Source organism: Morchella sextelata (genome assembly GCF_020137385.1).
Source record: "Morchella sextelata strain SCLS chromosome Unknown scls_3, whole genome shotgun sequence".
NCBI classification, from domain to species: Eukaryota; Fungi; Ascomycota; class Pezizomycetes; order Pezizales; family Morchellaceae; genus Morchella; species Morchella sextelata.
Window position 1 is genome coordinate 2,746,643 of NW_025408618.1, and position 13,429 is coordinate 2,760,071.

The 13,429-nt window shown below is 44.3% G+C and overlaps 5 protein-coding genes across 5 annotated transcripts; 3 read left to right on the plus strand and 2 right to left on the minus strand.

Moving 5' to 3' along the window:
• Positions 1–376: 376 nt before the first annotated feature.
• H6S33_009534 (uncharacterized protein) lies at positions 377–3,235 on the minus strand (the record flags this gene model as incomplete). The annotated part of the gene is made up of 7 exons (XM_044840939.1): positions 377–1,288; positions 1,343–1,426; positions 1,482–2,640; positions 2,717–2,822; positions 2,872–2,920; positions 2,977–3,110; positions 3,184–3,235. 7 exons carry the CDS (start codon positions 3,233–3,235, stop codon positions 377–379), a joined length of 2,496 nt encoding a protein of 831 aa, XP_044698349.1.
• A 3,432-nt stretch (positions 3,236–6,667) lies between these two features.
• H6S33_009535 (uncharacterized protein) lies at positions 6,668–7,453 on the plus strand (the record flags this gene model as incomplete). Its single annotated transcript, XM_044840940.1, has 5 exons — positions 6,668–6,675; positions 6,751–6,807; positions 6,874–7,181; positions 7,220–7,361; positions 7,417–7,453. 5 exons carry the CDS (start codon positions 6,668–6,670, stop codon positions 7,451–7,453), a joined length of 552 nt encoding a protein of 183 aa, XP_044698350.1.
• A 1,857-nt stretch (positions 7,454–9,310) lies between these two features.
• H6S33_009536 (uncharacterized protein) lies at positions 9,311–9,755 on the plus strand (the record flags this gene model as incomplete). Its single annotated transcript, XM_044840943.1, has 2 exons — positions 9,311–9,460; positions 9,528–9,755. 2 exons carry the CDS (start codon positions 9,311–9,313, stop codon positions 9,753–9,755), a joined length of 378 nt encoding a protein of 125 aa, XP_044698351.1.
• A 147-nt stretch (positions 9,756–9,902) lies between these two features.
• Positions 9,903–11,786, minus strand: H6S33_009537 (uncharacterized protein; the record flags this gene model as incomplete). The annotated part of the gene is made up of 1 exon (XM_044840944.1): positions 9,903–11,786. The coding sequence occupies one exon, from the start codon at positions 11,784–11,786 to the stop codon at positions 9,903–9,905; it is 1,884 nt and encodes a 627-aa protein (XP_044698352.1).
• A 700-nt stretch (positions 11,787–12,486) lies between these two features.
• H6S33_009538 (uncharacterized protein) lies at positions 12,487–13,113 on the plus strand (the record flags this gene model as incomplete). The annotated part of the gene is made up of 1 exon (XM_044840945.1): positions 12,487–13,113. The coding sequence occupies one exon, from the start codon at positions 12,487–12,489 to the stop codon at positions 13,111–13,113; it is 627 nt and encodes a 208-aa protein (XP_044698353.1).
• Between the last annotated feature and the right edge of the window lie 316 nt (positions 13,114–13,429).

A 13,429-nucleotide genomic window follows, 5' to 3' on the forward strand; every position in this document is an offset into this window, starting at 1 on the left:
AAGCTCTGTACAAAACAGAACTGCAGTCGCTATAGTGCAAAAAGGAAAGAGAGAGAAAGAGAGAAAACCAAGGAGACAGTACGTAGCTGTAAGTAATTGGGGAGACAAAAGGAAGCGCAGCAAAAAAAAGAACACACCTGACGAATCTTCTGGTCGAGCATCAAGCCCTTTGTCTTTCCTTAGGCTTATCTAATGAATGACCCATGCGAACTTGAATGTAATAGAAAGGGAATAAAGATGAATAATCCAATAAAAGGCAAAGAAAGTCGTTAGCATCACTTTGTCGTGGTTGGCCCTTGCATTTGTTATCCATCACCAGATGCCTCATGTTGCATCTGGTGTTTCTGATTGCCGTAGGGCCAACCATCTCAACCATTCAAACTTCGCTTTCTCCCACGATAGCAAAGATCACGCCACTCCCAATGCAAACTGAAGCAAAGGCCAACCATACCATCGCTTGATACAATACCCCAACCCTCAATCGTTTCGTTAAAAACATCACTAAACCTGTTCCTGCCATTATCAAAGCAACCAACACAGCACTGCAAACCTCGATATCTACCGTGAACCCTCTTTTACGCCATTTGTGCTTATGACTTAATATGGTCGAGTTCATTGCCAAAATGGCTGTAACAGAAAGAATGAAAACAGCACCCGCAAGACAATAAATGTCTGCTCTATCTGTCGAAGACTGTGAAATATCGAACCGCGAAGTTGCAGCGCGGCGCCGGTGTGCAGAGCGAGTACTCAATAACATTCCTGTTTCCACATCAACCTCGCCTGAAGACAGAGAGCTTGCCATGCTTGGTTTACGGAGGAGAGGTCGGCGTTCTGCTCTCGTCTCGGGGCTCCGGATAAAGAACCTTTGTATTTTGATTCCCGTAGAAACAAAGCCTTTTTTGATAAATTCTCCAAGTGTGTCGTCATCATCATCAAACCCATCATCGGAGGATGCTTTGCGACTGACGATTATTGTATAAGGCTCCTCTTCGTTGTCCGTAGCATCATTAAACTCGCTCCAGTAGCGTTCACCACCGATGCTTTCGATTTCAGATAGTCCACTTTTGGTCCTGTTGTATTTCCTTCCATTCCGGTAACCAGTGCCCGAGCCACTCTCATACGCTGTCGCTGAAGAATCAAACCCATCAGTAAAATCATGAACCGCTGTTGATCCCCCGACTGATGCTGCTTTTGAATTTGGGGCAAATATTAAATGTGCTGAACCCCGCCGACTGTGTCGCGGTGTGTGTACTGGTGTTTTTCGAATATCTTTCTGCAATGCCGATACCTATTTAAATGTTAGTAATTCGGCATAATACACAGGGGGAAAGGGCTATATTACCCAAAATGGTGCAGTCATTTTCTTTGGTCGATAGAGCTCTGCAACTGCGTGCACGTCGAGTGAGAATCCTCTCACGTTCTCAACCTAAACAAAATCAGTTAGTGTCTAGTTGATGCAACTCTCCACGTGGCAAACTAACCATATGACTGGTCTCAAGTTCTCTCACAAGCCCTGGCATCTCCTCCCCTTCCCACTGCACTTCAAGCACTGCATGCGGAAATTTCATTGTAGTCCCGTTTCTTAAACCCCTTCCTAAGTCATCTACTTCTGGATCGTTCATCCACTGCATACCCTTTGTGATTTTGAACATTCTGATATCCCAATCAAGGAGAGCCCAGACTGGACTGCCGTCCGGGGTGTCTGCAAATCTTGTACGCTTCGTCAAAATTTTGACTAAAGGCGCAACATTTTTGTGTCTGGCAAACCACCCCTTGATTTCTTTCAATTTGGGCGCCTCTTCAGCGTCCGCCAACTCAAAATTTGAATCGGACCCGGGCGACACCATTTCAAGTAACCCTTGGACGTGCTTTCGCTTCATTTTGACTTCTAGTGTCTCTCCAGAATGGGCATCATTGCCATTTAGTATTGTAGAGGAAGCATCTGAAACTACAACAACAGCTTCCGAATCTCTGGAACACCATCTAATCTGTCCCGCAGTTCGCAGTCCAGCTTTGTTGACTTCGGCGATAGTGGCGGTGCTTTGTACATCAGAAAAGCTATCCAAATCATCCAAAACTACCACACCAACCTCATCGTCCTTCCCGACAGGCCCAAGCCACGAGTCTCGGTGTGCCAGCGGCGTTGATGGGATGCTAGAAGACGGCGATGTTGTTTGCAATGTCAAATATTTCATTAGAAGCACTTGAACCTCGATAAGATGGTCGTAGTGAACCCAGAATGTTGCCTTTCCGCCGTTACCACCACTCGAAGCTGACATAGCCAAGATAGTATCAATATAAGCTTGGCTTTCAGATGTTATTGTGTGAGAGTTGCCGTTGTCACAAGATTGGCTGTCTTTAAATGTGGTCTCTTTGGGGGAACGATTGTACTGCCCAGTCAGGGCCGCGAGTTTGAAAGAATCGAACCCACTCCGTACAACAATCAATAGATCCGAGAGATCCAACACGTTTTTTTCAAAATCAATCTTGTGAAAGGAAGTGGGCGATTCCAGAATTGGTAGGAAACGAGTCGTGAGATGTGATGAACCAGTCCATTTCTTATATTTCTTTAAAAGCTTGATGAAGCCGGTGTGCTGTACATTCACGAAGCGGGATAAACTTTGGATTTCGTAGCTCACACTAGATACCTGTCAGTTCATTGTAACACAACCTGTCGTACCGCCACTAGGATGGGATGAATTTGGGGCGAATTTACCGTTCAACCTCTTGCTCAACCTTTGCGTAACGACTCGCTTTTCGAGGCGTTAATCCGTCTGTTGGGTCCCGTCTGCGAAGTGGAGCAACTTGTTTATTGCAGCGAACTGGCGCACGTCAGCGAGGAGCTCGCTATCTAACAAATCTCGCACATACCTATACGGCGATCGATTTCACCAGCTTTACTTTTGACAAATAGATCGATCTATGATAAAGATCAGTTCCTGTCGTTGGTGGAAAATGCAGTGAAGAACTCCATACCCTTCCCAACTGGTCCATGAAAACCTCAAAGAACTCATCTTCAAACCCCGTTTTCAGCTCTGGTACCTGTACAAGGGATTTCCCGGTGGTGTATCGTTTTATTAGTTGTTTGATTTCGCTATAATCAAGATTATCTAAAGATTTTTGGATCAGTAATTAATTTTCAGATAAAGGGACAAAAGGAGCAAGGGGTGAGTAAATACTCACAAGGGAGCCATTCCGGTACGGAACGCTGAGGAAGCGCCTCTCCAAATTTCATCGGATGTGTAGTGAATGTAGTAGGATGTAGAGAGGCTGCAAGCTTTGTTGAAGAATTGAGGGCTGTGGGAGGCAGATAAGGCCGGATAAGCTTCAATCAGCGGCGACCAGAGGAAAGGAGTGTAATGGGCGGTGGGAGGTGGGAGTTAATGAGTATCTGTTCGCGAGCCCGGCTATCACCTTATCACAATTAAGAAAATAAGGGCGCCAGAGGCGAGATGATAAATATTTGAAGAGCACGGGAGCAATTGCAGAATCTGGGAGCGTAAGATGCAACGAGACGCAGTCGTGCAGCAAGGTAGACAGGGATGATCTAGAATCTTCGGGTGTAACGGACACACTCCGGCAGCTGCACAGCTGCCTCGAACTGATGTATGGATGGAATCTCTCAAAGAGACGTTTCTTTGGTGGAATTTCTAGAGAGATTTATAGTTAATTACATATATTTATATACGAGTTCTTCTGAAAGCTTTAGCAGAAAGGAAAGTGTCAGCTGGTGTTGAAAGTTGTGTAAGAAGAACGCAAAGAAAAGGAAAGGGAAATGAATAGGTAATACCTTTGGTAGTGATGGTGATTGTTGCGAAAATTTTGATTGTGGGGGTTGAATCGTGAAGAGCAAAAGAAAAGTGGTAATTGTCGATGGCGAGCTTCGATCATAACGCCAATCCAAAAACACCTATACGAATCGAGCTTTGCCATCACCTTTACTGTTCCGGGTACGTAAACGCGTCTTTGTCTTTAATTTCAGCTTTCCCAGGAACATAGCTTCTACAGGCGTCTGTACTCTAGCCAACCAACCCTTGGTGATGACGGATCTTGGTTTGTTACAATATGTATTTTTAGTTCACCCATTCCAATATACATGTACTCTATATAAAATGGACTCCTAGATGAGCCTATTAGGGTTGAGATGTTCCCCTTGACTCAAATCCCTTCAACGTCATGATAAATCGATCTGTTCGAGCTTGAAGGAAGCCAGTAGTGACTTTGGAGGAATAACGTTCTTTGTTCGCTTGAGCCGCTAGACGAAGCTCATCGCCAACACCCTAGCATCATCCATCATGCGATCACTAAAGCCATCCAGAAAGGGGCTTTGCTCTAGTCAAAACCCATGTATCTCGGCAACTAAAAAAACCTGAGCTCTGCCAAGAAACGACTTATCGTCATCCCGCACTTATACATGAGTTAGTAGGAAACCTCCATGGCGAACCACCACCGCACAAAAATTGGTTTTGTTCTATCGCCGAGATCCCCGCTCAAAGATAACAACTGAATGTTTCACCTCATCTCTTTGGAAGATGGTTGCATATTTAAACCTCGAATATCATCCAGCAATTCATGCAGTACGTATCAGTCGGCAATCCTTCGGATAAGTGTTTCCAGCAAAAATCATGTAGGGTCGGTCAAGATCGACGGTTTATGATAACAAATATCCATACATATTTATATCCCGACATGTGCCGATTAAGTTGGTATCAAAATCAAACGGTAATTCTCAAAACCATTTGATGCCATCGAGGCTGCATGGTCCAGAGTATGAGGTAGTCAGGCCAGTGCAATTGGTAGAGTACCCTTACTCCCCGGATTTTCAAATAGAAACTGCTTTTTCCTTAGAGAGGTTTGCACACGTGTTTGAACGGTGAACAGTAATTGGTTCATGAATATTTCGTCATGTTCCAGATATGCGAGTGCCTGCAGCTGAGAATGAAATGCTTGTAGGGGGACCTATTAGCATTTACATACCATAAAGGTAACCGTTATCGTAGGAGTTCATATATATGCTTTTGGGGGGATCCGAATATTGGATTAAGTTACTCCACGGATAAATGCAGCTGTTATGTTGTACTCATATTTTGACAGGCTCCAGGGGGGATTCCGTCGGTCTGGCTGAAGAGGGCTAATATGAGATACTCTGCATGTAGCTTTCCAGGCTACATACAAATGTCCATGCCGCTCTTCACACCGTAACCCGCTAAATCGTTACTCTACTTCAAATTCTACCACCCCCATTACACGTTTACAATTGAACATGATTTTTTTGTCCCCCAATAGAGGGGGAGGGACCTACGAAAGTTATTATAACGATAAGTAAGCATACTAAGCATGTAGCAATATACCCGCTAAATGTATCAATGCGGAGAGACCGTTTGGGATGTACCGTACATACATGTGAGGATTGTCGGGAACTCGGATGAAAGACGCCGGAATCGGCAGGCCCGATAAAGCTGCACTGGTAACACAAGCATTTCCGGAATTTTATACTTTACTTAAGGTGTACGCGTGCACGTGAATCAACATCAATACTGAGACTTCCAGCCTGCAGTCAGTCAATTACATACCCCAAATTACATCCCAAAGGAATGAGGCATAGTTACATCATATATAGGCAGGATTGAGGTATAGTTACATGTAGGCAGGGTATAAGATGAGAGAGACCTTTGATAGATCGTAATGGTGGGAGATTTCCACTGCTCGCAAGACACATCTATCTTTCTTGACTCATAGTGCTGCATTTTAGAGTATCCAGATGATGCACACGCTATCACTCGCTGGATGTACCACACACATACTACTTACATAAGCTGCTTCGCGGCAATTGTAATCAGGTGATCCAACGATATATATATATTGGTAAAATAATAACTGGCCTCTTTCATGTGATACGTAGAAGGCCTACATATGAAGAAGACCCAAGGGGTTCATGCGTATCTGAAATACCACATGGTTTAGGCCCATTGGGAATACTAGCGGGAAAGACAATCTGTCCCTTTTGGTACGTAGGTAGGACACCAATCTTTCTTGTCCACACACGTACCAAAAGGGACAGACTTTTTATTCTCGCTAGTAGTGTGTAACAGTGACCCTGTCTCTCGGGTTTATTGGAGAAAAGGTAACCTAAGAGCAAAGACTTTTTTTTTATACAGGCACATGATGCCTTTGCTACTTGATCTCAACCTTCTTTTCCATGATTGATCTGAAACTGCATTTTGAGACTTACACAGGCACTAATACGGTCTTTAGTACTTAAAAGATTTTATCCCTAGATTCAAATTCTTAGCATTCAGCGTGAGTACTACATGTAGGTAGCCTAGGCCAGCGCCTCATGTAAGAATACCGATACACCTGTGCCTGTATACTGTAGATACATGTACTCTGCGTGTAAAGCGCTCAAGCGGTAGAGTGATGATAGATATATGTAACACTACTATACGGTCTGTCTAATCCTTTTGGTCAGTTGCTGTAGGTTACTCTATGGCAGGGTAATGTGTTACCTGACTCAGCGTGACTGACATCCACCCTTGCTAGGGTCTAAACCCTGCTCTTAGCCCACAATCCGATAACGCAGACCACACAGAACATTCTATACACCCAGCGACAACTCAAGGACATCACGACAATCTCCCAGCCAGAAACAACCACCAAATAACTCAAGATGGGAAAGTGAGTTAAATAAAGATCCAAGCATTCGTTAAAATGTTGTAGGGGATTACTGACGATTTTTTCGCGTTTTTCTAGAGGTAAACCAAGAGGTCTCAACGCCGCGCGCAAGCTCCGCACCCACCGCCGTGACAAGTACGAATCTCCTTCACTACAGCTCGGAATCGGCAATTTCAAGGATATTTACTAACACACTTGCAGTCGCTGGGCCGATCAGTCTTTCAAGAAGAGACTTTTAGGAACTGCCTTCAAGTCTTCTCCCTTCGGTGGATCCTCTCACGCCAAGGGAATCGTCCTCGAGAAGGTCGGTGTCGAGGCCAAGCAGCCTAACTCTGCCATCCGAAAGTGTGTCAGGGTACAGCTTATCAAGAACGGAAAGAAGGTCACCGCTTTCGGTATGAAATCCTCTGCTCCGAACATGGGTGGCGAATATGTGGTTGGGGAGGTGGGGGTTTGGGCGGCCTGGGTAAAGGATGAGGAACAACAATGGAAATGGGGTGCGGTAACTGGTTAGGAATTGGTGGCTAACGGGAATTTGGTGTAATAGTCCCCAACGATGGTTGCTTAAACTTTGTTGATGAGAACGACGAGGTCCTGCTCGCCGGTTTCGGACGTAAGGGAAAGGCCAAGGGTGATATTCCCGGTGTTCGTTTCAAGGTCGTCAAGGTTTCCGGTGTCGGTCTTTCCGCGTAGGTATCCCCGATTCCAACTTTGGTGCGGATTTAAAGCTAATTAATATTACAGTCTATGGAAGGAGAAGAAGGAGAAGCCCCGTTCTTAAACAATTTTTCGTTTTGGATTTGGTTTCTTTCTCCCTCTCTTTTTTTTTTTTTTGCTTCATGATAAATAAATGAAATGTCTGGCAAAAGTTCCCATCAAAAGTAATAGAGTTTTTCAGTGCAACTTTTCAGTGACACCTGTATCTCTAATCACCATATATGTTATGGTTGCCTCTTTGGAGATGCCGATCAAAGGTGTCTGAGGAAGAATAATATTTTAATTTATCACGAATAGATATGATTCGCCAAGAATTGCTTGTCCGACGACTACAAATACTTTTTCCTAGTTCTTCGTTTGATGGGTACAGAAAGAGGGAGCTTTCTTGCTTGTTAGATTGCCTATAGCGAAAGGGTGGTCTTCGTCTATAGATTTCAGAAGTCGCACATGCCCGCCTAACGAAGGGGCGTCTTATCGAGTCTTCTTATTATGGAGGTGGCTGGATTGCTGGCCATGATATTGGCGTTGCGGTTTTGTTTTCTTTAGTTGATAGAAGCTGGGTCAACCGAGTCGATAAATACATGTGTAAAAGACCGACTCGCGATAATCGATTGACCGAGTGATACCTGATGATTGATATCTCAAGAGCCACCAAGAACGCAACATACCTCAATTACACGCATTCTTTCGGCTTGATTATAAACGTTGTGGGGTTTCATTCTGTAGCTGTGTTTGAAATTTCAGTTTATAATTACAGTAAGGATAACCATTTGCATCCGTTAAATGGAATTATCTATTAATACCCAAGACGCAGCCATCGACATACCACAACCAGAAAGATATATCGGAATTATCAAAGCATAGTGTTATGAATACTTGAGAAAGTTAGCGTCTACCTACTCTTCGATTTTCTTCAAACTGGGCGAAAATAGTGCCAGATATATACCGAACCACGAACTTTGGGCTGCAGTACATATCCGAGGATTGTTTTGTCCAGATAAAAACCATGGGACCCCATTATTCGGGAATCGTAGGCTTTGGTGGCTTTAAGGGGTGGTTGCTTAGGGGGGTTGTTTGCCGGGGGAGATAAAGTGACTTAATATTAAATAGTGTACATGGCCGCGGTAGATCTAGATATTTCGATACTTCAATTAAATATATTACCAATTTCCTAGATGCATATACATATATTTATGCATTAATTCTACATCGACAACGCACATGTATTTTATTACAAGGTCCAGACAAATTATGGTGATAATGGTCCTGGTGCTATTCGAATATTCGCAACTAGGTACTACATATAACTAATACCTACATGCAGTGTGATAACGAATTCGACAAACGAGTCATTTACATAAGAGCCTTCAAATACTTTAGTCATACCGGTAGATAATGCAATTTAGTAGGTGCCATGAGTATAACGCCGTAACAATAATAGCTAGTACTAACATAACTGTGGTGATTGTGGTATTAGTTAATTCCTAGTTATTGAAAACAAGTAACCAGTTGGAGTCCCAATCGGGCCTTTTCCACACCAGATATACGTGTACTTACGGAATCCCAACTCTTTTATAGGTGGAAACAACGGAAATGATATGATATGCTTGTATTCAAGTCTTGTGCTACACCTTAAGTACCAATTGATGAGCGTTTAAGATTGGAATCACTCCACAGGAGTTATTGAAATATTCGTTATATGCCTGAGTGGATATATCTATTGAGAACGGTACTGGTCGAAATATAAACTCAATCATCTTGTAGCTTTTTCAACTTTGCGGAACCTTAATCATAAGCCATGTGCGGCTAGTGTGGCAACAATCCTGGGCCCGCACAAACTTTGCAACTAACTACATGTACATACCTACCTACTCTACACCTCACAGCACATAACTACATAACCCAACGCCATAAACAAACAATGGAGGACGACGATCCTCTCTGTGGCTTTGATTTCTCTGACGAAGAAGAGAGCACCATCCAAAAGGACCGTCAAGCAAAGCTCAACCAAACGGAGGAGGGGTTTCAGGCAGAGAAACGGTTATGGCGCCCAGTGTGTCAAATCAAGCAGGTATACCCCCCAAGGCTATTTTTCTATTACCAATGATAGAAGCTCACTGAATTGCGTAAAAAACTAGGCAGAGAGGAGACTAAAATTCTCCACATCATTCACAGACATGCCATCCTCTAAAGAGGAGGCGCTTGAGATCAAAGCTGCGGCTGAGGAGCGTTATTACTTTCGAGACTTTGAGCGCTCATATGCGTTAGCTGGAAGAGCGTTGCTTGTTGGTGATTTGATGCAGAGCGCCGACAAGAAGGATCTTGTGGTACTGCAGCAGCGGTGTAAAGAGCGTCTGAAGAAATGATACAAGTTTAAGTATATAAATGCAAAAATACTTTCATCTATGGTATAAAATAAAACAGAGCAATCTACTATGTACTTCATAACAAACCCTCCCATGTACCTCATCATATTTACATGAAGTATTGCAAAAGTATACAAAGTACGATCTTTACATTTGTGATAGCTCCGTATCTCTGCTCGCCTCACCTCCATTCCTCATCAGGAGCCTATCGATCTCATCTTCCGTCATCTTCCTATCTATTACATCTTCCGGACCCTCCTCCTTTATTTCTAGAGCATCATTATCCATGAACGTTTGTTCCCCTAGATTCTCAGGCTCCCCGTCTGACATCATGCCTTTTGCAAGCTCGTCTGAATCAACAATGCTTTTTAATAGATTTAAAGTGTAGCTGTTCGGCCTCACATTGTGTTCATCCATCCTTCGCAAAACATCCCCTGCCCTTCGTATACTCTGAACCCTCACGTATCCTGACAGCAATGAAGTCCAAGTGACAACATTTGGCTGGATACCTTTCCGCCGCATCGCACCTAAAACTTGTTCCGCATGCTCGACCTTCCCATTCTTCGCCATTGCATGCATTAAAATTGACCAAGAATGAACGTTTGGGTGAATAACGGAGTTGGGCTTCAGCATATCCTCCATGATCATCACAGCATACTGAAGAGTGCCCACATGTTGTCCAAGCGCAAACATGTAGGAATTCGGTATATAGCAACCGGCTTTACGAATGAGTTCGCAATATTCACTTTCTTCGTTTTTGACAATACTGTGGTAGCGTTTGTAGGCTGTCCATACTGCCGACGAATCTTGCTCATGAACAGTGAATGCATGGACCATTACGGCAATTGTCTTATGGTTTGGCTCAAGTCTGTCCTGGATGGCTTGTCGCCGTGGATTACCGAGTTCCGCAGGGGCAATCCCCAGGGGAATGAGAGGTCCCGGGTTGAAAAGGTTTAGGTATTCCTCCAGGACCGGAAAGTAATGTTCGGTAGCCTTGAGTTTAGCGTGTAGGATGTCTGTGGCAATGACACGGTTGAGTTTTCTATCCAACTGCATAGCATCCCGAACGACGTTTATCCGTTCTTGCTCCTGGTTTCTGTTTTTGTAGAAATTGTGAAGAAGCCCAAATGTAACCATCGATGGTCTTAAGCCGCTATCAATCATCTGCCGAAATATTCCGGTCAAGCTGTTATCGTCATTATCGCGAACAGCTTTGCTCATGAGTATGTTGTAGGAGGTTATTCCAGGCCCAATTCCGCACTGGAGCATCATCCGGATAACCTTGCTGCTCTCTTCCTCGCCAATGAAGGTCGCTTTATAGAACATCGTCTGAAATCCCTTCCACACCTGCGGGAGGTTCAGATCCCTTTTGGGATCCCCCGTAAGCTTTTCGAGGATTGAATAGGCTCTAGGCCACCTCTCAGGCTCCGATAACCGATGAATGAAGTGTAAAATAGTATCGGTGGTAAGAATCACCCTGGACTTTTCGACGACATCATAAAGTCGTTCAACTCCCTCCAAGGATGCACCCTGAATAAGCCTATATATCGTCGACTGCCGTACACTGAGGGCCCCCCCGTAGTCTATCTGTAGTATTTGCATGAGAAGCTCGATGTACCTCGAAGCCCTTTTCTCAATCCTTTCCCTCGGTGGTGGTAACCACCGTCTGTTTCCTTTCCGAACCCGAAATTCCAACGCAACCAGATACTCTATCGCCAATGAAATATCTTCCGGATTTGGTACATGTGTATCATGGATACAACACTCTATTAGTCTCATGCAGATCTTTGGGCATTTTTTTTCGAGGAGATATCCAGCAACGCTTATTAAAACACCATGACGACGTTCTTTCGGATCTAACTTTGCCCAACCTTTTGCCATTGCTTTAGAACTGTGCCCTTCAGATAAAATCAAGGGAATAAGCTTGCGAAGCCTATCCTCAGAGTATTCCCGAGCCAAGCATGATACCCCACGCATTGTGAATCCATCGTCCGCATCCTCCCTCAAGACCTCATCTGCCACCGATTCCATTGGACTCGTGTGTGCTTGATGCCATATGGCTACCGCATCCGAGCTGCGTTTTTTTGCTGACTCCTTTCTTGGCCGCTTCTGAGAAGGCGCAACAGTTACTCGGCGCGGTATTGGCTTCTTCAGGGCGACTGGCTTCTTCAGAGCGACTGGTATTCGGGGGGGCGAGGGTGAGGTTGATTTAAGTCCTTGTAATGGTCGCGGTTCTACTTTTGATGTTGTGGCTTTTACCTAACCCATTAGTCTCTCTTTTCCCAAGTTTCTTGGATTTAATCGAATCGCCCCCACTCTTTCAATTAACATTGGGAGATATATTCACCTCGACCCAAAACTCTCTGGATATGAATCCCCGCCCCCGCCCCCACCACTGTTATCGAATTCCAAGACAAGCTCGGCGCAAGGAACGGCAAGGTTGGAGATGACCGTCGGGTCGACAATGAGAGAAGGCCCAACGACATTGACGCATTGTTCGATAGGAGAAGAGGCGTCTTCATGCAGTTATTTCATCCGTTTCGCCGTGAGGGTTTTTCTTTTCTGCTTCTCAATATGGGAAACTTTCAATGTTACCCGGTTTTCGAGTGACTTGGCGTGTGTGAGCCTCACCTCGCGCTCTCGAGGATCCTAGAGCTTCTAAACCTCAAAGCTTTCACTTCAATACCACAATTCCCGCCAAAAATACGAACATAAGCTAGAACCGATTGAGATGTCGTCAATAGCTTCACTCGATGCTGCAGCTGCAGCGCGCAAAGAACGTCTTGCAAAACTCAATTCGTTAAAACGCAAACAACCGACCTCTACCGATACAGACACAGAAATTCCTGATGCTCCCGCATCAGAAGCGCTCTCAAAATCATCTTCGCCCTCGGGGGAAAAAGATACCTCTCACCTTCTCTCTGGGCGCAATTATGACATAGAATCACGTGCGCCAAAGATGGGATTTGCACAAGCCCCAACGAACGGTGTCGACACTCTAGAGGACCTTGCCGAAGCAATTGTTACCAAAACTAAGGAACAACAGCTGGCAGACGAAAAAAACGATAAAGCGATCGATCTTTTCAGCCTACAACCTAAAAAACCGAATTGGGATTTAAAGCGAGACGTTGACAAGAAGCTGGAAAAGCTGGATATGAAAACGGATGTGGCAATCGCAAAGATTATCCGGGCGAGGATTGAAGAGGCCAAGAAGAAGAAGGTCGAAAACAAAGAATACGGAGATGAGATGGATGGAGTGGAGGGAAACTTAGGGGTGATGGTTATGGAGAGGGAGAGGGAGGCCCAAAAGGAAAGGGAAGCGGCGGGAGAGGGGGACAGTGATAGTGAGGAACTATGACCGGGAACCTAGTAATTGGAGGGGAAATTGAAAATTAATAACATGTTTTTCATATTTTATACCTCTTCTTTTCTCTCTCTTTCTTTTGTGCATGTAAAATTACAGTGGCGATTCCAGATGGGCAAGGAGCATAACCGGTATAATGTACAATAATGTGTGTTGCGCTAAAACGCGTAATTGAAGCCAGCTGAAAGAATAACAGCAGTGGCCAGTTCATAAAAATATAAAAACGGTGCCCAAGATGAATAAGAGATATTTCAAATAATAATAAAAATGAGGTGTGAAGGGAAGTTTTTCTTGCTAAAGCTATTGTTTA